The sequence below is a fragment of the Rhipicephalus sanguineus genome, chromosome 3 (genome assembly GCF_013339695.2).
Source record: "Rhipicephalus sanguineus isolate Rsan-2018 chromosome 3, BIME_Rsan_1.4, whole genome shotgun sequence".
Taxonomy (NCBI): domain Eukaryota; kingdom Metazoa; phylum Arthropoda; class Arachnida; order Ixodida; family Ixodidae; genus Rhipicephalus; species Rhipicephalus sanguineus.
Window position 1 is genome coordinate 158535290 of NC_051178.1, and position 19943 is coordinate 158555232.

Sequence of the window (19943 nt, forward strand, 5' to 3'; positions counted from 1 at the left end):
TGCATACATCCTAACGTCCCGGAAGGCGGCTTTTATAGTTCCCTGGCGACTCTCGCCCGCTACACTACAGGGTTATAGGCGCAAGACTCCGAAGCAGTTTCATAATGTCAGTTTTCAGATAAAGAAAAAACAACTGCCCATACGTTCAACGTTCTATTGCAGCACCCTGATATCGCATTAGACCAAACGTGCATGAAATCGGATGTGTTAACGTGGCGCAATTAGGAGCTTGGACGTCGCACACTGCGACTTCACAACTCAACACCGCCTTTCTTTCTTTCTTTCTTTCTTTCTTTCTTTCTTTCTTTCTTTCTTTCTTTCTTTCTTTCTTTCTTTCTTTCTTTCTTCTTTCTTTCTTTCTTTCTTAGGTGCTTAGGTGGGGCCATACACAGTGTACGCCAGCTAACTTTAGCCAGAGTTTAAAAACGCCAACGCACTCAATGACGACGCGACCAAGTGAATGTTGATGACTACTACATGAAGTAAGTCACACTATTTTTGTGTTAGTAAGTCACAATATAGTAGTCATAGTAAGTTATACTACAGTAAGCCACACTACTTTTGTGTTGGTAAGTCACAGTATAGTTGTCATAGTAAGTTACACTATAGTAAGTCACACTATTTTTGTGTTAGTAAGTCGCGATATAGTAGTCATTGTAAGTCATAATATTATAGTAAGTCACACTATTGCGGGTGCAGTCCCTACCGACGGAAAGGGTGTTTTTTGTCCACTTTAAATCAATTCAGTTTGTGTCATAATTACAGCACTACCGCTAAAAACCAACAAATATTGTCCCCTATGCTTTTCTTGACTTCATTTTCTTTTGGATTTATTTCGCCGTGTCAAACAAAGAAATGAGTCCCTCGAACAATTCTCCCAACTAGCTCAAGCCACAACCCTTGCCACAACTAGCTCAAGCCACAAGCCATGGGTGTGTCGGGAAATGCTCTTCGGTTCGTACATGAATTTCTCAGAGACCGCTGTGTTCAGGTTAAGCTTGGAAATGTAACGAGCGAAGAGCGACGCGTTTCCCTCGGCGTCCCACAAGGAAGTGTCCTATCTCCCTTGCTTTTTAACGCGGCCATGGCCAGCCTTCCCGACACTCTGAACTTGGCTCTGAAAGCAGTTAAAATATCCATCTACGCCGATGACATCTGCATCTGGATCTCAGGGTACCAGCACAAACCTTTGGCCCGGATAGCACAGGGCGCCATTTCAATCACTGAACGCCACTTGTCGACACTTGGCTTGTCTTTATCAGCGGAAAAATCGGCCTTCATGCTCTTCCCGGGAGTGAGACGGAAGTCAACACGTCTGTCGCTGAATATTCGAGGCCACCCAATTCGTTGCGCAACAAGTGTCCGTTTCCTGGGCGTTACCATCGACAACAAGCTACTATGGCGACGTGCGGTTGATGGTATAGTCACTGCATCAGGGCAAAGGATCAACGCTCTTCGTCGCATGGCAGGGGTACGTTGGGGCAACAATCCTATGTCCATGCTTAAATTGAATGCTGCGCTCATAACAAGCCGCATTCTTTATCAGCTGCCGCTGATATCACCATCACCGAGCCAGTTCGAACGCTTAGAGGCGGTGCACAGAAAGGGTCTCCGCTTGGCGATGGGAGTTCCTCAGGCGGCTTCAAACGAGAAGGTCACCAATGAAGCCGAGTCTCTTCCGCTCCGCCTATTGGCGTCTCAGGCCTTATTGACGCAGCTGTCAAGACTCGGAGAATCCTTCGCAGGCACGGCGCTTCTCCGGCGGCTAAGAGCAAGAACTGGCTCACATTTTCACGCGGCGCTGAACACATTTCGATATTTAGGCTTGAAATTGCCGAAACGGCGCCCTATGGACCCGCCATGGTCTTTTGTGGATGTTGCCTGCAACTTCAGCGTACCCAAGCTGCCAGCGAAACGCACCATTCCAGCCGCGGAAGCAAAGTTTCTTGTGCTGGACCACTTGAGTACCATCTACCAGGGCCACCTACAAGTGTACACCGACGGATCCGCGTGCACACAAACGGATAGCTGCACAGCGGCTTATTCATTTTTATTCACAAAACCCCCACAGGCTCCAGCAGGAGTATTGTGTGAGGGGGGGATTATACACTGTATAAGATCACATAAGTGGAAGCAAAAAAACTATACATGTTATGCCACATAAAGCTATGAAACAACATTATATAATTGTTAGCGAGAACAAGCGTGACATACAACTAATAAACAAAATGCAGAGATACTCATTTGTAAGGATTACATCACTTGACAACAAATTATACAATAGTTAGAGAAGAGCATGTATATGATTTAATCGAAGGTAGAAGCCACTAGTCATGAAAAAATGCTGGTTACTTCGTGACGAAACAATATAGGGTCATCAATGTTGACAACGTTATCGGGAAGACCATTCCATAATTCAAGTGCTACTGGCAATGCTGATGAGTTGAATGCGTTAGTGCGTCCGAAAATGCGTTTGAAGGAACGGTTATTGTGCAAACGGCGTGACGTTCGTGTCGGTTTGGAAAGAGGGAGGGTGGTTACGTGTTTACCGGATGCTATTTTATGAAATAAGCTTTCTGCATACCCTGCCTTGGCGTGTCATGGTCGGGCCGCCTGGATCGTGTGGTTTCGTCCACAACGGTACAAAGCGCTGCAATCACCGCGGATTTGCGAAAATTGCGATCCTTTTTTGCACGAGATGTTGTAGTGCTGACGGACTCCAAGTCGGCGCTACAAAGACTGCATCGTGGCCTACCTCAAAAAAGTTCACCAGGCAATCCCTGGTGCTAATTAAACACCTTATTGGTAAGAACTTCAATATAAAGTTTCAGTGGATCCCATCCCACGTTGGCATTGAAGGCAATGAAAAGGCTGATGCCCTTGCATGCGAAGCGCGGACATCTGTTCCAAAAGTAAGAACTCCTAAAAATTACCAGAACAACAAAGATGCGATACGCAATCATTTCAAAGCGATATACAAGTTTCAACACCAAGCATGTGTAATCCACGGACTTTCTCGTGAACAAGTAACGCTGTTGTACCGCATAAGAACCGGCTCCGCATACACCCCGGCTTGTTCATTCAAGACTGGGCGGTACGCTTCCCCGTTTTGTGCCTTCTGCTGTGACATCGGGGACATTGAACATTTTATTTGGCTTTGCCCACAGTTTGATGTGGAAAGAGCAGCGATGGTCCGCACCTTGCAAAAATGTTGTCATAGGCACCGGACATTTGAAGACGTCATTTTTCCTGAAGGGCCAGCGGCAACGAGGAGAAGCGTGCAACGAATTTTGTTGGTCTACCTGCGAGACACTGGGCTGTTCAGCACTTGGTGACATACCCCTACAATTCAGGAGATGCTCAGGCGGAACAATTGCCGGCCATGCAAGCCAGGCTAACCCCGCCTGCTGCAACATCACCACCACCACCAATGTTCATCCCTATACAGCACCTACACAAAAAAGATCTAAAGACTGCTTTTGGTATTTCGTACCAGTACATGGGAAATCGGTCAGGGTAGATCTTTAACAAATGCTCCTCGTAATGTGTGAGCGCGTTAGCGTGCGACTTCTTATATAAAAAAAAGCTTCTTCGACCGCTATAAAAGGTTGTTTGGATTCACATATACCTTACATGTCATTCGCACGCACGGCTAAAGCTTTACCGCAACCATAGTGCTATTTATATTGCCTCTTCCCTTTGTAAACAAGATAGAACAAAAGCTCGCGTTTTTTCGAAAGTGCCGCACTGGTCGGATAGTACGAAGCTGCTACGTCACGCGGCAGATCGCACTGTGCAAGCGATTACCGCGTTGTTTCAAGAAAAGGACACATATCAAAAACTACAGACTATCAACATTTCAATTTTATTTTAGGATCCTGTGAACGAGGCATTTTCTGTGGTTTTGGTAGCAGAAGAACCATGGTCGGGTTACAATACGAGAGATACGGGCACTCTTCATGCACAAGCCATGAATATCCTTGGTTTCCTTGAATAAACTTGATAGAGGTGCAAGCGATGTGCTCGCGCAGAGAAAGCTAGGTAAGAGTTTCGCATAGGCGACCGAAACAGAGTACGTACGCATTAAACAGAGACTGCTTGATTCGTGACACCACTGAGGCAAGGTCGACTGCAATGATCTCACACACTGGAGTTATTGTGAGTTATGCCCTAGGCATTTCTACAGCACGGCGGAGAAGCGACATGTATTCGAATAGAATGAGCCGTAACCCTTCCTTGACTTTAGCCGAGATTTCTTCCTTAAACGCCTCGCGTCGGCCTTTGTTGAGGCTCAGGTTGCTGTCGTAGGTGATGTCGAGCTGCATGTTCTCGATGACGAATTCTCGGAGAGTCCCGCCACCGTCGCCGAGGGGAGCATTGGCTTCGAACTCAATTGTAGTATCCGTCACAGCTACGTTCACCCAGATGGTTTTCCAACTGGAGGCCAGAGAATCCCCGTTCGCCTGCGTTTAGTATTAAACGAAATGATTAGCTTGTCCACTCTGCAGCGTTCGTGCAGTTTGTGGTAGGTGACACATCGATAACTATCACTGATCACTAGATGTATTTGACATCACTGTGTCAATTATTTTGGAGTGTGTTCATTCAAGGATGTTGATGTGTGACTGGTGTGGGGTGACCTGATGCGGAATTTCGAACCCCTTTGGCCTTCGTTCAGTTTCCCTTCCACTCGCAGGGTTGGCCAGAAGCCAGACGTTCGACGGCGACATCTGGCTTCTGGCCAGAATCGAACGTGAGCCGATATCAAACGTTCTAAAACCGAACAAAGAACAAGAGTGCGCGAGATTGTGCACCTGACTACATGAATGGCAGACTGTGAAGTGAATTTGTTGGCTCAAATGTATTCACGAATCAAACCCACCCTGCGGGGAACTGCTGCTCGGCTCTGTATATCGGTTCCACGTATCCGGTTTCAAGAGTGTGGCAGGGGAGTTGATTGATTAAAATACAGTTTCCATTCATTAACAATCGACAAAAATTGATTAAGAAACTCTACGCAGAATCATATTTAAGAGTTGTCTAAGTGATGCGTAAGCCTACAGTTTTTTTGTAGGAAACTCTGTGGCCGTGGTTTTCCCTGGAACGTTGTTGTTGGGCGCTATTGGCCCGCTGTCTTTCATCTTTTTTTCCAGTGTCTTCTTTCTAGCACTCATCAGCGACTAAAACAACCGAACGGAAAGCGCGTGCCGGGACCACCGAAACGCGTGTTCGTCAGTAAATTTGCGCAAAGCCAGGTTTTTCCTGATGCATGCGTACAATTTTTCCATATCGACTTCACATTTCGTCCTGGAGAAAGCTTTTATTCCTTCACGATTATATTTCAACGACGCTTTCATACAAAGTGTTCTCATTTGACGCTTGTTTTGTGGCACGGGTACAGCTCATTTATATGGTTCAGGCATATCCATTCTGCAAGCGTGTATATCTGGATGAGCGGGAATACGACACTCGACTTCGGAGTGTGGCATCAGGTTGGAAACTCAGCTCTTCCCAGAAAGCTTATCTTGTTCTGCACTTTTATTTCTTTATAGCGATTCATCTTACGTGGCAGAAGGATGGACTCGCACTTTTCTTATTGACAGTGAAAGAGAGAGACGAAACTTTATTTTTGTCCTTGCTGGGGTCAAGGGAGGCGTGGGCCGGGCGACTAGCCTTACCGGAGCCTCCAGGCCTCAGGCCAGACCTTGAAGGGCTTAGTTTAGCGAGAGTAGTCGCAACGTCGAGAATGCGCGGCGCGGGCGCGCGCGCGCGTGTGTGTGTGTGTGTGTGTGTGTGTGTGTGTGTGTGTGTGTGTGTGTGTGTGTGTGTGTGTGTGTGTGTGTGTGTGTGTGTGTGTGTGTGTGTGTGTGTGTGTGTGTGTGTGTTGTGTGTCGCAAATGTTGTGCAATCCATCATCCATCAGAGCCTGGACTCTCTCGTGAACGCCATTCTCAAACCTAAAGCTAGCAGAGACGCCGACACATGGTCACTGAACATTGTGAGATCCAGCCAACGTACCAACGGCGTGAAGGTAATGTTAAGTCCCTGTAAAGCAAGGGCGCAGGCGACGATGGTCACTCCTTCATGGAAGAAGGGTACCGGACAGTCTCCCTTCCGCTTCAGGGCAGTATCCAGGCCTCGGACCTCGCCATGTGTCACATTCACCGTCAGGTCACTGTTGGTGAATCGGTTCTTCGGCACCTGCCGCGTATACGTCACACAAGAAACACGTATAGTTTAGACACGTCAGGTAAGATATCATTGCTCTGCTCTCAAGTGAAATCCAATAACACTGGTGCACAGCAAACGTAGCTGGCTATGATACCTGTTAAGAGAGAGATAGAACAAAACCTTTTTAATGAAAACCAATGGTTTCCTCGATTGTGGGAGGCGACGACGGTTAGTCGGCCAGAGGCGAGAAACATGAAGCAACTCAGTTAAGTAAAGCTAAAAAGAAGGAAGCAACTTACAGGACATTCTTTCTAAAAAGCACACCAGTGATTTCGATTGAACCTCATCTAACGGCGCTTAAATCTAATATCATTGATTGCGGTTACCCACATCAGTAGGGTTTTATTCATTACGCGTGTAAGTTTCGCATAATTCTTTTCATTGTCGATTATGCAACCCCATTGAACAGTGACAGTATTTGCAGTGACTATACCTTAAAGCTGAAGTCTGCAATGGTAGCGTAGGGGAAAAGCTGCGGCGCTCCCCTCACGAGCACTGGCAGGTTTTTCTTGAAGATGTTGTCCACGAAACTATTCACACCACTCACTCTCGCCGATGACACTGTTTGGGGATACGCAGCAGATGAGATTACCGTCGGTACATAGCTTATGCCACTTTTTTTATATTCAGACGTTATCGCTACGGAGAAAACTGGGTCTGCTGCTAGTCACCGTACAGTTTATCTTGATAACTGTCGCATATTGGACTTACGGTAGCCAAGAGCGCTGGAAGCAGTAATATACAGATGGATGGAGTGCAGCGTGCTTGTCTTCGCACCAGGTTTAGTGCGCTTAATGACTTTGCAGTGCTTTTCACAGACTCTTCTCCTCTTTTATTCTTTCACATCACCTTTTTGTCCCCTTCCCAATCACAGGGTAGCCAATCGGATTTTTTCCTGGTTAACTCCCCTTATTTCCTTTGCCTTTCTCTCTCTATCATGACGGGCTGTTCGCTATGTGTTATGATTGTTGAATATCAGCTGTTGCTCCGTAATCTGCGGATAGAGTGTCAGCTAAGACAGGTTTCTACGCAAACATAATGTCAAGGCACTACAATCACTGGGAAAGAAGTCGACGAGGTGCTTTGACGACAGAATATTCGCTGCCTTGACTTATTGCTGTACACTGCAAATAGTTTCCCAGTATAGTGCTCCAGTCATGCGCATGTAGTTTGGGTTTGTGCAGCTGGGTGTAGTGGGACACGGATGACGGACATGAAGAGAAAGAAGAAGGTGTTTCATTTGCATTTCTACCTGTAACGCTGCGTGTACAGCGAAGATTAGCACTTGATTTGTTTTGTTTTTAGTTCTACGTAGACGCAAGCGAACAGTGACTGTAGCAAAAGAAGTACACTAAGCGGAAACGTCGTTCATATACTCGCAGCAGTGTGTGCGTGAATGCTTTTACATGCGTTTGGAGAACGTATGAAGCGCCTTTCTGCATGAAACCTTACTTCCCCGGGGCCTGTTAAACCACTTAATACATGATAAAATACATATTTTAGCTGTGCCTTGTGGGTAGTAGTTTGTTTACTGAAGGCAACCCGCCAAAGAATGACCTGTTTTCTCGTCACTGTAAAAATAGCGTGAAGAGAAATCATGCTGATGTACGCCAAAAAACTCACCGTAACTGACAGTGGCGAGCACCAAAATGCAGAATTTCATCATTATCATTGTATATATGTTCCCTAAAAAAGAAATATCGAAAGAAACATCCTTCGAAACACACTCTTTAAAAAGTAGTGGTATGTACTAAACTTGAGGTGTGAAGTGTTTGTCGCGTCATTTGCTAGCTATGTAGTAACTGCAGGTAGTAACTGTCAAGTGAATAACTTTATCACCATGACATTTACTACTTACACCTACTGCCTACATGGATGTAGTACAGAACATAATGTTAGTAACCTGACTGCCATAACTGTCACTATCTTGTTGGTACAGTTACTAGCACTAGTGAACTACAATTGCCAAAAAAATAGGTTTAAATCGTTTATGTGTACCGTTCGAGGAGGACGAGGAGGAAGAAATAGACAGAAATACAGGGAGGTAGAAATACAGGGAGGAAATAGACAGAAATACAGGGAGGTTAGCAAGTTCTCAGGCCGGCTGGCTACCCTGGGCTGGGGAAAGGTGTACTACACATACTACAAGCAGACGTAGCAATTTTTTGCTAGCGCGTCACGTATGCAAGTAGTCACCTTCACTAACTTTGACACGTTGAGCAATAATGGCAGCGTTTAGTACTTTGCATATCATTCCATAGAAGTAAAACATTAGCGACGCGTAGTAGTCTTGATATGGGGTAGTAAATGCTGGAGTCACAAGCATTTTACTGTCTTTTTTTTAAAGAGTGTAGGCAGTAGAATCTCCCCCCTTTGCTCTACACACCCACCTCCAACTTCTATTTTCCAGCTTGTCTATGTGAACGTTGAACAGAGTGAAATCTCAGCTTATCTCCAAGGCGAGCTCTTTCGCTTAATATGCATTCTCTGTCTTTATTAGGTACGCACAAAAAAATAAAGTAAAATGCTTCCTGAATAACAAGTTTGTGTGAACATTCGGAATTTTGTCTTCACAATAAATAATATCCTCTCCCTTTCCTAAAATTCAGTTTTATTGCGATAGAAATTATATGGACAGTCTCGGCTGGTTTTTGCCATCCCCGTCGCCGCCGTCATGCACCGTATATTATGTATAAGTATATATATATATATATATATATATATATATATATATATATATATATATATATATATATATATATATATATATATAAGTCCCAAAGGAAAATAATTCAGAAAAATTCTTCCGAAGCGCGGAACCGAACCAGCAACTTCTCACGCCGCAGCGCGTGGCGCTAGCCATTACGCCACAAAGAGCAGATCCTTCAGGTAGCTAACGGCGAGCGTTCTATCACGGCCGCTACATAAAAATGTAGCGGCCGTGGTTATATACACACCCTTCACCACTGGCAGGACTCAGAGACGGCAGGCGCTTATAAGCGTTTCTTCATTACCAGCGAGATGGCGCGAGGAGCGCAACGGGTGTAGGGAGCCTTCATGTGCGCGCCTCCGTGCCTCTGACGGAGGCACGGAGGCGCGCACATGAAGGCTCCCTAAACGGGCGCATTTAAAAGTCGTCGGCCAGCTCGCTCGCTTCTAATATTTGCGCAGGAAGAACCTCGCCTTTTCGCAGCCTGCTCGCGCGGTATACTCGCGGACAACTTTTCTTGGCAATGAAGGGAAAGCTACGGGGCGGAGCGTCTGCACATGTACTGCTACGTGAAGTAGTCCGGTTTGGCGCGCGTCTCGTAACGCCGTGGAAAGTGATGGCTAGCGTTGCATTTCGACGCAAACGCTGCTTAGCGCCTAAAGTACGGGCAAAATGCGCGACTTTTTCACGCACGCAAAAACGCAAAGTGACAACGTAGAAAGTAAAAGAAATACATATATCTCGCTTGTGAGCGCTGCGTTCCGTATTTATATATATCACGCAGAAAATACGGACGCAATTGTGGGACTACATTCATTAGCGGTAGGATACGTGCATTGTGGCTCTGTAGCCTTCGCTTCATTGCCAAGAAAAGCTGTCCGCGAGTATAGTTGCTGCCGGGGGGCAGATGTTCATGCAGCGTAGCAGCGCGTCCATCACGGGCCGCATTGCTATCACATTCATTGCTTCGCCCTTGCGGCGAAACTGTGACTTTTTTATGTCCTATTCTGCCGTTGATGTTGCTTCTAGTACGTTCTATACCATTATTAAAAGTTTACTAGCACACAAACCAGATAATGATGGCATTTCTCTACACTAGGCAACACTTTTCGCTACTTGTCAAAAATGGAGTATTTTTAGAGTAAGTTCACTTTACAAGCTTCAGCTTCAGAGGGAATCTCATACGTTCTCTAAGCACTTTGCATTGTTACCGAATTAAAGAGCTGCGTACCGTCCTGTACAAACGTCGTCCACCTACTTCTGGATTCCCAAACTCAGTTTCCTTAAGGTCCGTCGACCAGTTTACTCAGATACCCAAGGACATGTGTGCTGTACAATGAAATTTATATAAAGTCGTGAAAGAGACAAGGAACGGGACATTAGAAAGCTATAACTCACCCGATCACCACTCGTAGTGAAATGTTTGTATCAACTGAAACGGGCAGCCACAACGTTCAGGCAGCTGCACGCATGCTAAGGTCTCGTTATGAGGCTTTTGTACTTCCCTTGCAACTCTCGCCGACTACACTGCAGGGGTGATAGGCGCATGACTCCGAAACAGTTTCAAAATGTCAGCGTGCAGATGAGAGGAAAAAAGAAAACATGCCCATGCGTACAACGCTCTGCTGCAACACCCTGGTATCGCAGTGGACTAAACGTGTATGAAATCGGATGCGTGTATGAATGTGCATGGTGCAATTAACAGCTTTGACGTCGTGCATACTCCGACTTCACCACCCTGTAGTGCACTTCTTTCTTTCTTTCTTTCTTTCTTTCTTTCTTTCTTTCTTTCTTTCTTTCTTTCTTTCTTTCTTTCTTTCTTTCTTTCTTTCTTCTTCTTTCTTCTTTCTTTCTTTCTTCTTTCTTCTTTCTTTCTTTCTTTCTTTCTTTCTTTCTTCTTTCTTCCTTTCTTTCTTTTCTTTCTTTCTTTCTTCCTTCCTTTCTTTCTTTCTTTCTTCTTTCCTTTCTTTCTTTCTTTCTTTCTTCCTTTCTTCCTTCCTTTCCTTCCTTCCTTCCTTCTTTCTTTCTTTCTTTCTTTCTTTCTTTCTTTCTTTCTTTCTTTCTTTCTTTCTTTCTTTCTTTCTTTCTTTCTTTCTTTCTTCCTTCCTTTCTTTCTTTCTTTCTTTTTTAGGGGCTTAGGTGACTGCCCCTATACAGGGTGCCCCAGCTAACTTTAGCCATAGATTAAAAATATGCCGATGCACTTTGTGACGGCGTGACCAAATGCATGTTGATGACTAATGCATGAAGTAAGTCACGCTACAGTAAGTCACACTATCGTGGCTTCCTGCCCCACCGGACGGAAAGGGCTTTTCTTCCTTCCCGTCCTCTTCCTGTGCTCCTTGTCTTAACAACGCTACAGCTTCAATGTACGTTACAAACCAACTAGCCCGAAAGTCTGTTCTCTTGTCTTTTCTTCCATATTAATGCACTTCAATTTATGTTGTAATTACTACACTACAGTGGCTAGGGCTACAGTTTATTGCTAGGGGTGACATTCACGAAATCTTATTCATTTCGCATTGTAATGGCCGACAACGCTATTTGCAATACCTGTCGTTGCTAGGAGACGCTACAGGACATTCTATGAGACTGTTGGGGATATAATGCTCAGAGGCAGTTCCTGGCGTCCACTCTAGAGCACGTTGACAGTCGACCAATGTCTGTTGAAGCCATTCTTACATGTCGTCGACAGAAGACATCACAGCTCAAGACGACGAAGGCGTTACTGTGTTTTTTAAAAGAAACATATTTGTTCAAGCGGCTGTGACAGTGATGTCGCGTACCACACAAGAGTGACGGACTGTGACTGACTGACTGTGTGTACTGTGTTGTGTGCTGTCTTTCTCTCTCTTTCCTCTCCATCTTTAAATCTCCCCCACCCTGTTCCCATGTGTAGGGTAGCAAACCGGTTGTCCTTAACTGGTTAACCTCTCTGTCCTTCCTTCTCTACTATTTCTTCTCTCTCAATGCCAACAAATAATGTCCGCTATGCTCTCCTTGGCTTAATTGTCTTCTGTGTTAATTTAGTTGTGTCGAAAAAAAAAAGAAAATTCCTCGAACAACTCCCGAACTAGCTCAAGCCACAACACTTCTAATCGCAGGGCGACTTCACTTTGTTATCGATGTCTGCACTATCCAACAAGTGCAAACCACCATTTAGCAAAATCGCGGGGTAAGCATTCGAGAATTAGCCGAAAATATCAACATTGAAGAGAGGGATCTTGGGCGAAACCACTGCACACCGTCTTCACATGCGTAGCGTACCACTCGCTGTGTTCCATTGCTGCTAATAGCATTCTGAAACAGAAATGAAGCGAATGTCCTTCAGGCGTTTCTTACGATATGCCATGGAAACCAAAAGTATTATCAATCGATTAGTCTGACAGCATGAAGCCTTGGTCCATCGCTATGACTCAGAAAAGTAAGCCTACTCAAGTCAGTGGAACATTTGAGAACTGAGAGATATTCTGGGCCCATGGAAAAGCAGCACCTGTGCGTTGCGCGCCACGTTGCGCACCACGACTTTCTTGCGGGCCACGAGCCTGAATGAGGCTTTGTAAACAGTGTGTGTGTGTGTGTGTGTGTGTGTGTGTGTGTGTGTGTGTGTGTGTGTGTGTGTGTGTGTGTGTGTGTGTGTGTGGTGTGTTGTGTGTGTGCGCGCGCGTGTGTGTGTGTGTGTGTGTGCGTGCGTGCGTGCGTGCGTGTGTGTGTGTGTGTGTGTGTGTGTGTGTGTGTGTGTGTGTGTGTGTGTGTGTGTGTGTGTGTGTGTGTGTGTGTGTGTGTGTTGTATATGTTATGCGGTTATCCGTGTATATATCATAATCATCACCCAGAACCTGGAGTAGCATGTCAGGCGCATAGCCTGGCTAACATCTCCAGCTTTCCATTAAAACATTTCTCTCTCTCTCTCTCTGGACTCATCGTCTTCAAAGCTCAGCCCTTCGCAAGAAATGTCGAGCATTGTTGGAACCAGCGCGGACTAATCATGCTCCATTTTCTAGCACAAGATACCGCGATTACAGCGATACATCTCGCTTCACTGCTGTGTAAATAGTTGGAAGCTATGAAAACCAAGAGACGTTGCGTCGTCAGCAAATGTGTTCTCTTCGTGCAAGATAATGCGCTCGTTCCCAACGAACATGTTGCTCAGATGAAAGGCGCTTCTGAGGTACTGAAATTTTTTCGCATACTATTCTCACCCGACCAAGCAACGCGGGGCGTCCAACGTTTTCAAGAGTCAAGTCATTTCTGCGTGCAAAACTTTATTTGCGGAAGTAGCACGATGGCTGTTGGAACAAGCTCTCGATTTCTACGAACGACATGTTCACAGCTGCGCAAGGAAATGTGAGAAATTGGTCTTTGGAACACCAATTGCTCTGTTGAAATTATGTAGAAAATGGCTAATAACTGTATCAGGTGTATTTCGTGCCAATCGATGGCATGTGGGTTAGGATAGATATTTTATGAACGCTGCTCGTATGTGTTAGTGTGTACGTGTGCAATAGGTTATTAATAATGAACTTGGATCAATGCCATACTGAATAGAGAGCACGAAGTGGCTACATCACGCAACACGTCGGCATGTGGGACTGACGGTATCAACTCAAAGTTTCTCAAACAAACAAGCGCATATTCGTCTCTCTTCTTGTGTAAGATTTTCCAGCAGTCACTTGACCAAGCAACCTTGCCGCTCGACTGGAAGGTCGGTAAGGTTGTGCCGATACACAAGTCTGGTAATAAACACTCCGCTCTTAACTATCGGCCCATTTCACTAACGAGCATTCCGTGTAAACTAATGGAACATGTACTGCACTCACATATTGCGAAATTTTTAGAATCGAATTCATTTTTTACATCGGCCCAACACGGTTTTAGGCGTACGTTTTCCTGTGAAACCCAGTTGCTTCTTTTCACTCATCACCTGCATACCATTCTTGATAAACAATCTCTAATTGACTGCATTTTCCTGGATTTTGCAAAAGCATTTGAAAAAGTCAATCACGCTTTACTAATGCATAAGCTCTCCTCTCTCAACCTTGACTCGAATGTACTGGCATGGCTCGACTACTTCTAACAAACCGTCTTCAGTACGTCACTGTTAACGGTCATGACTCGCCGGAAGTAAGTGTAACATCGGGTGTACCGCAGGGCTCAGTTCTGGGACCTCTGCTGTTTTTAATATATATTAATGACCTCCCTGACTGCGTTTCTTCATCCGTTCATTTATATGCCGACGACTGTGTGCTTTACAGAGAAATACGTACCGATGATGATAGGAACATCTTGCAGACAGACTTAAATAACATTAGGAATTGGTGCGATAAATGGCTTATGAAATTAAATCCCAAAAAATGCAAGCTAATGACCGTCTCCCGCCAGTTTAATACTCCTCAACATACAAACTGGGTGATGTTTATCTTGACCACGTGTCGTCATACCGGTACTTAGGCGTTACCATTTCTTCAATCTAACATGGAATGCCCATATTAACGTCATCACGAACAGTGCTAACCGTACATTGGGATACATACGTCGAAATTTTAGCAACGCCCCACTTTCCTTGAAGATGCTTCTTTATAAAACCCTCGTGCGCTCGAAATGGAGTACGCTGCTGCAATCTGGAACCCTCACCACGAAAACTTGATTAGGCACCTTGAGCTAATTCAAAATAACGCTGCACGTTTTATTCTATCGGATTATCACCGTACATCAAGCGTAACAGCAATGAAGCACCATTGTCACTGCCACCTCTATCACTGCGTCGCAAGTACTTCCGCCTTGCCTTTTCCATAAGACCCTACCATCATCCATCACTGCGTAACGAGCTCATTACGCCTCCCACATATCGCTCCTCTCGGATCGACCACGAACACAAGGTTAAAGGTACTTTCTGCTACACAAACACATTTTTCTTGCTCCTTCATACCGGTCACATCAAACGATTGGAATCAGCTACCAGGTGACATCGTTCCATCTCTGATCACTCCCTCTTTCGTCATTCTTTAGCAGTTCACCTATGTCGTGATAGCTCTCCCTAGTCATCCGATCTATTCCCCCTCCCTACGAATTTGTCTCCACGTGTCAAGATGCCAGCGTTTTCCAGTGGATTCTTGATTTTTTCTGTGTGTGTGTTATTTCTCTTACTTTTACACTTTCTTGCTAGTACTGTATAATTTTACCACATTCACTATTTGCTTCTTGTGATTGCTTATTTTTACGTTTCACTTTTGTTGCGTTTCATTGAGTAGAGATGTTTTTTGCTTTAGTCTTGTTCATGTATAAAATAGCACGTTTTTTTTTCGTTGTTTTGTATTTTTCATGTTGTAACCCACTCCCCTCTGTAAAGCTTCGGCGATTGAGGGTAACAAAATAAATAAATAAATAAATAGGCAAATGATTAGGGCACCGTTTCATACAAGGATATATAAAAGCCACTAACCATGAACATTTCAGAAAATAGTTACCTTATTTTTTAAGCGCCCAAACGCGGCGCCTCTTCCGCTTTTATTAGCGCATACAGCATAGACGGGTCACAATTTGAGCGCCACAGGCACTTTTCTTGCATAAGCCATAAGTTGGCCTTGATTAATTTAAGAAAGCCGGACAGGTGTACGGGCGTTACTAAAAGCTCTCGTGCAAAGAAAGCTGAGCGTGTAGAATAGAGACTAAAACAGCGTGCCAAAGATGAAGAAAAAAGTGACTGCTTGCTCGTTGACATCATTGCATCAAGGTCACTTTGATCACTGTAGCGATCTCACACATTGCATTTATTGCGAGATTAGGCCCTAGGGAACGTGTACAAGTTTACAGCACGGCGGACCAGCGACACGTATTCGGCCAAGATATGACGTAGCTCTTCCCTGACTTTAGCCGACACTTCTTCCTTGAATTTCTGGCTCCGTTCCTCGTTGAGGCTCAAGTTGCTGTCGTACGTGACGTAGAGGTGGAGGTCCTTGATCGAGAACGCGCGCAGAGTCCCGCCGCGATGACCTGTAGGAACTTTGGCTTCGAACTGAATTGTGCCGTCCGTCACAGCTACATTCACCGAGATGGTCTTCCAAATGCCGACAAGGTTGTCTCCTTTCACCTGCGTTTAGTATTAGACAGAATGGACAGCTTGCCGAACCAGCACTGCCAAAGCAAACTGTGCGAAGTATACAGGATTAGACACTGCATTTGTTTGACACATCTGTTTTACTTATTCATTTTGTTCAATTATGTACAGTGACGTATGAGTGCTGAGGTGAGTATGGACGAAATCTTGAACGTGCGGTTTTCGTTCGGTTGACCTCTCACTCCCGCGACTCGCTAGAAGAAGGCTATTTGACAACGACAGCTGGCTTCACGTCAAACTCGAACGCGATCAGGAATCATATGGTGAACCGGAATTGAACGTTCAGAAACTGAACAAATACCAAGCGTCTACACGATGTCTCAAAACAGTTCATTTATTAAAACAATAGATGCCTTTCATTATTAACCGACAAAAATGCATTCAGTAAGATTTCCTAAACGAGTCCACGAGCGTAGCAATTTGGGCTAGTTCTAGGACTTCATCTTCGAACAGCGCACACACACGAAGGCACAAAGAATAACTGACGACACGAGCGCTGGTGGCGTCAGTTCTTTTGTCTTCGTGTGGGGGCGCTGTTTGAAGGTGGAGTCCGGTAGCGTCCACTCGAATGCATTAGACCTAACCCACAGCTCAACCATTCCTTTATCCTAAGGGGGTGCCCAATAAATTTCACGGTCGTCTTCCGAGAAAATTCGCTTCCCTCCAACCCAACACCCCCCCCCCCCCTCGCCCTCCCGCACACACACACACCACTTCGGTGTGTGTGTTTTTCCCTTGTGGCCCGTAAATGTTGCCCAATTTGCCATTCATTACCGAGCCTGCGATAATTTACCGAGCCGATGAGTATGCGACCACGAGGTGGCACAATATATATATTTACTGCGCTCGCCTGCCAACGCCGGACCTGTCGTGGCGGTCGCATTCCGATGCAGGCGGAAAACTAGAGACTCGTGCACAGCGCGATGTAAGCACGCATTAAATAACTTCAGCTAGACAAAATTCTCTGGAGCCCGCCACTACGGCGTGTATCATAATGGATATCACCGATTTTGCAGGTAAAATTGCAGGAACTAACTAATGAAATATCGTGGATGCGATCGTCAAGTGATCACAGAATAGCTGTTCGGGCAAACTGTCGCACCACAGCGTCAGACCCAGGCAACGTACCAGCGATGTGAAGGTGATGTCGAGCCCTTGTATTGCAAGGTCGCACACGACGATAGTCTGTCCGTCACGCAGGAAAAGCGCCTCACAGTCTTCCCTCCGCTGCACAGCAGTGTCCAAGCCTCGGACCTTGCCACGTGTCATGTTCACCGTCAGGTCACGGTTGGTGACACGGTTCTGGTGTACCTGTCGTGTGCACGTCGCACAGGAGACACATATAGTGCAGACACGTCAGAGGTGATGCGATTGATTTGTCGTCAAGCGAAACGCAATAGCGCGGTGCGGCAACCAATGTTGTTTCTAATACCGATATTGCAATCGAGTAACACAGTGAAGTAAGCAGCTCGCATGGAAGCAATAAGCATTCTGCGCTTTCTCGTAACTTCAGAAGTAATTTATGTCGAACCTTCTCTAACAGGGCTTGATTCTAATATTGTTTATTGTGATTATCCACATCAGTAAGCGGAAATCTTCCAATAGAAGGTCAAAAGATGAAAAAAGAATGCCTAGGGTTTCATGGCTACACTCTTGTGTGCAAGAATTATTTCTGTGAAAACATGAACACCGAAACGTAATGCAGGGTCGACAGTAAATAGAAAAGGAAAAGTTTTCTCACTTACACTAGTGTCGTAAAATATCGAGGACACCAATTTCTGAGAGATCCAGAGTACTACAATAGAAGGCAGCATACTAGCACATGTCTCTTTCATTGGTACTTCTTGTTAATTCACCTTTTTAAAATTTGTCCGCAACGTCGCCACTGCCGACTGATCGCATTAAGTGGCGTGAATACACTCTTGTGGCAGCCCTTAAGCTGTTCTCGTCCTCGGCTGTGATCTTCACGACTGCTTTACATCAGGTGCCTAATGCATTTGCTGAATCAGGTGAGTTTGTGTCGCTTATGCTACGACATTGAATAGCAACAGCACTTGCAATAATTATACCGTGAAGCTGAAGTCTTCGATGGTCGCGTAGGGGAAAAGCCGCGGTGATTCCTTCACGAGCACTGGCACATCTTCATTTATGATGGTGTCCACGAAAGCGTTCGCATCGGTGACGGTCGTGGACGACACTGTTAGGGAATACGCAAGAGTTGAGGTTATCCTTAATACATGTTCTTTAAAGCGAGATATTATGAATACAGAGAAAACTCGGCCTGCTGCTGCTCCCCGCAGTTCATTTTGAAAATTTTTATACACCGGACTTGTTGAACCTCGGAACTCTGGAAGGCGTATTACAAACAAGGATCGAGTGCAGTGTACTTGCGGTCACGTCAGCTTTAGTGTGCTCAATGACCTCGGGGTGCGTTCATAGACTCTACTGCTCTTTCATTCTTTCGTAACGTCTTTCGCCTTCACAAGTAGAGGGGAGCACACCGGAACGCGCACTGGAGCCCCGGCGTTTATTTTACCTCTCTCTCTCTCTCTCTCTCTCTCTCTGCGGTCCGAACGGGCGCTTCTTTGTAATCTGTGGCTGGTGTGTCGACTCAGACAGGTTTCTGCGTAAACGTATTGTCCCGGCACTGAGCACTGCAGAGGCAAATTTGGTGATTCATAAGAAAACATCAATCAGTAGTTTTGGGGGCAGGCTATTCGCACTCTTGACTACATTGCTGTGCTATATAAATAGCTTACTAATAAATCTGAATTTAAATCTCTCCTTGTAAGAAATATATATATATAGAAGAGATTTGGGGCGCTCGCTTCTGCCTTAGCTTTAGTTCTGTGGAGATGCATACCAACAGTTAGTATAGCGATAGAAGAACAAGTAGACGGGAAGGTGGTTCGTGTACCCGAAACAGCGAATGTGCAAGTTTCCACGCATGCGTTTGTGACAACGCTATCACGCTGGATTTTTTCATAGAACCTAACTGTCCCAAGGAACGAGGGAATTTTGAGGGCTCTGTTCCATTGTTTGACGCAACCTTAATGATAACCGGTAGATAATTAAGCCAATGAAGGTATAGGGGACGCTAATTGTACTGTTTTAAGTGTATTGTAGCAATTGTGATACAGACGTGAAGAAACTAAAGTGTACGAAAAGACAACGTGCCGCCGGGAGGGACCCAACCTGCAGCCTTCGGATAACGCGCCCGATGATCTACCAATTGAGTTACGGAGGCGGTCGTCCCCTCGTCCACCTTATCGGGTATTTACTGAGCAAGTTGTCGCTTCCTCCACTTTACTTTCTTTACATCTATATCACAATCAGACTTAAACAGTAGAATTAACGCCCCCTATACTTTCTTTGGTTGCATTATCTGCTGGTTTTCATTAACTGTCCAAGTGTTTGTTACGTCGCTCCATGCATGGGACATTAAACCTTTTACACTCTGGCTTTTGTGTGCAGTTTGTTTGCTGAGGATAATTTGCCCACTAATGAGCTACCTTCTCCTCACTGTAATAACCATCCTATGTTCATCACTATAATATAATATTCTTCTGTGCAATATTAGCGGACAGTAAGAGAAATAATGCTCATATGCGAGAGAAACTCACCGTAACTGACAGTTGCCAGCACCAAGATGCAGAACTGCAGCATCGTAAATATATTCCCTGAAAAAAAAAATCCAAGGGAACATACTTTTGAAATGAGCCGTAATATATCCCCCTCTACTCAAAACACACTGCCTCCTTTCTTTTGCAGCTTCTCCATGTGAAAGCCGAACACAGTGAAATCGCAGCTCACTTTCAAGCAAGCAGCCTAACTTAATATTGATTATCTCTTTTATAGGCATCCGTATGCACGCAAAAATATATG

General features: G+C 45.2%; 1 protein-coding gene across 1 annotated transcript in view; it reads right to left on the bottom strand.

Moving 5' to 3' along the window:
• Positions 1–15488: 15488 nt before the first annotated feature.
• LOC119387586 (uncharacterized) overlaps positions 15489–19943 on the bottom strand; it is a 7355-nt gene continuing 2900 nt past the window's right edge. The window contains exons 2-5 of the mRNA XM_049414199.1: positions 19682–19738; positions 18128–18255; positions 17187–17369; positions 15489–16031 (exon numbers count right to left, since the gene is read on the bottom strand). Of these exons, the coding sequence (XP_049270156.1) occupies positions 15723–16031; positions 17187–17369; positions 18128–18255; positions 19682–19738 (677 nt within the window). The 3' untranslated portion in view covers positions 15489–15722. The remainder of the gene's footprint in view (positions 16032–17186; positions 17370–18127; positions 18256–19681; positions 19739–19943) is intronic.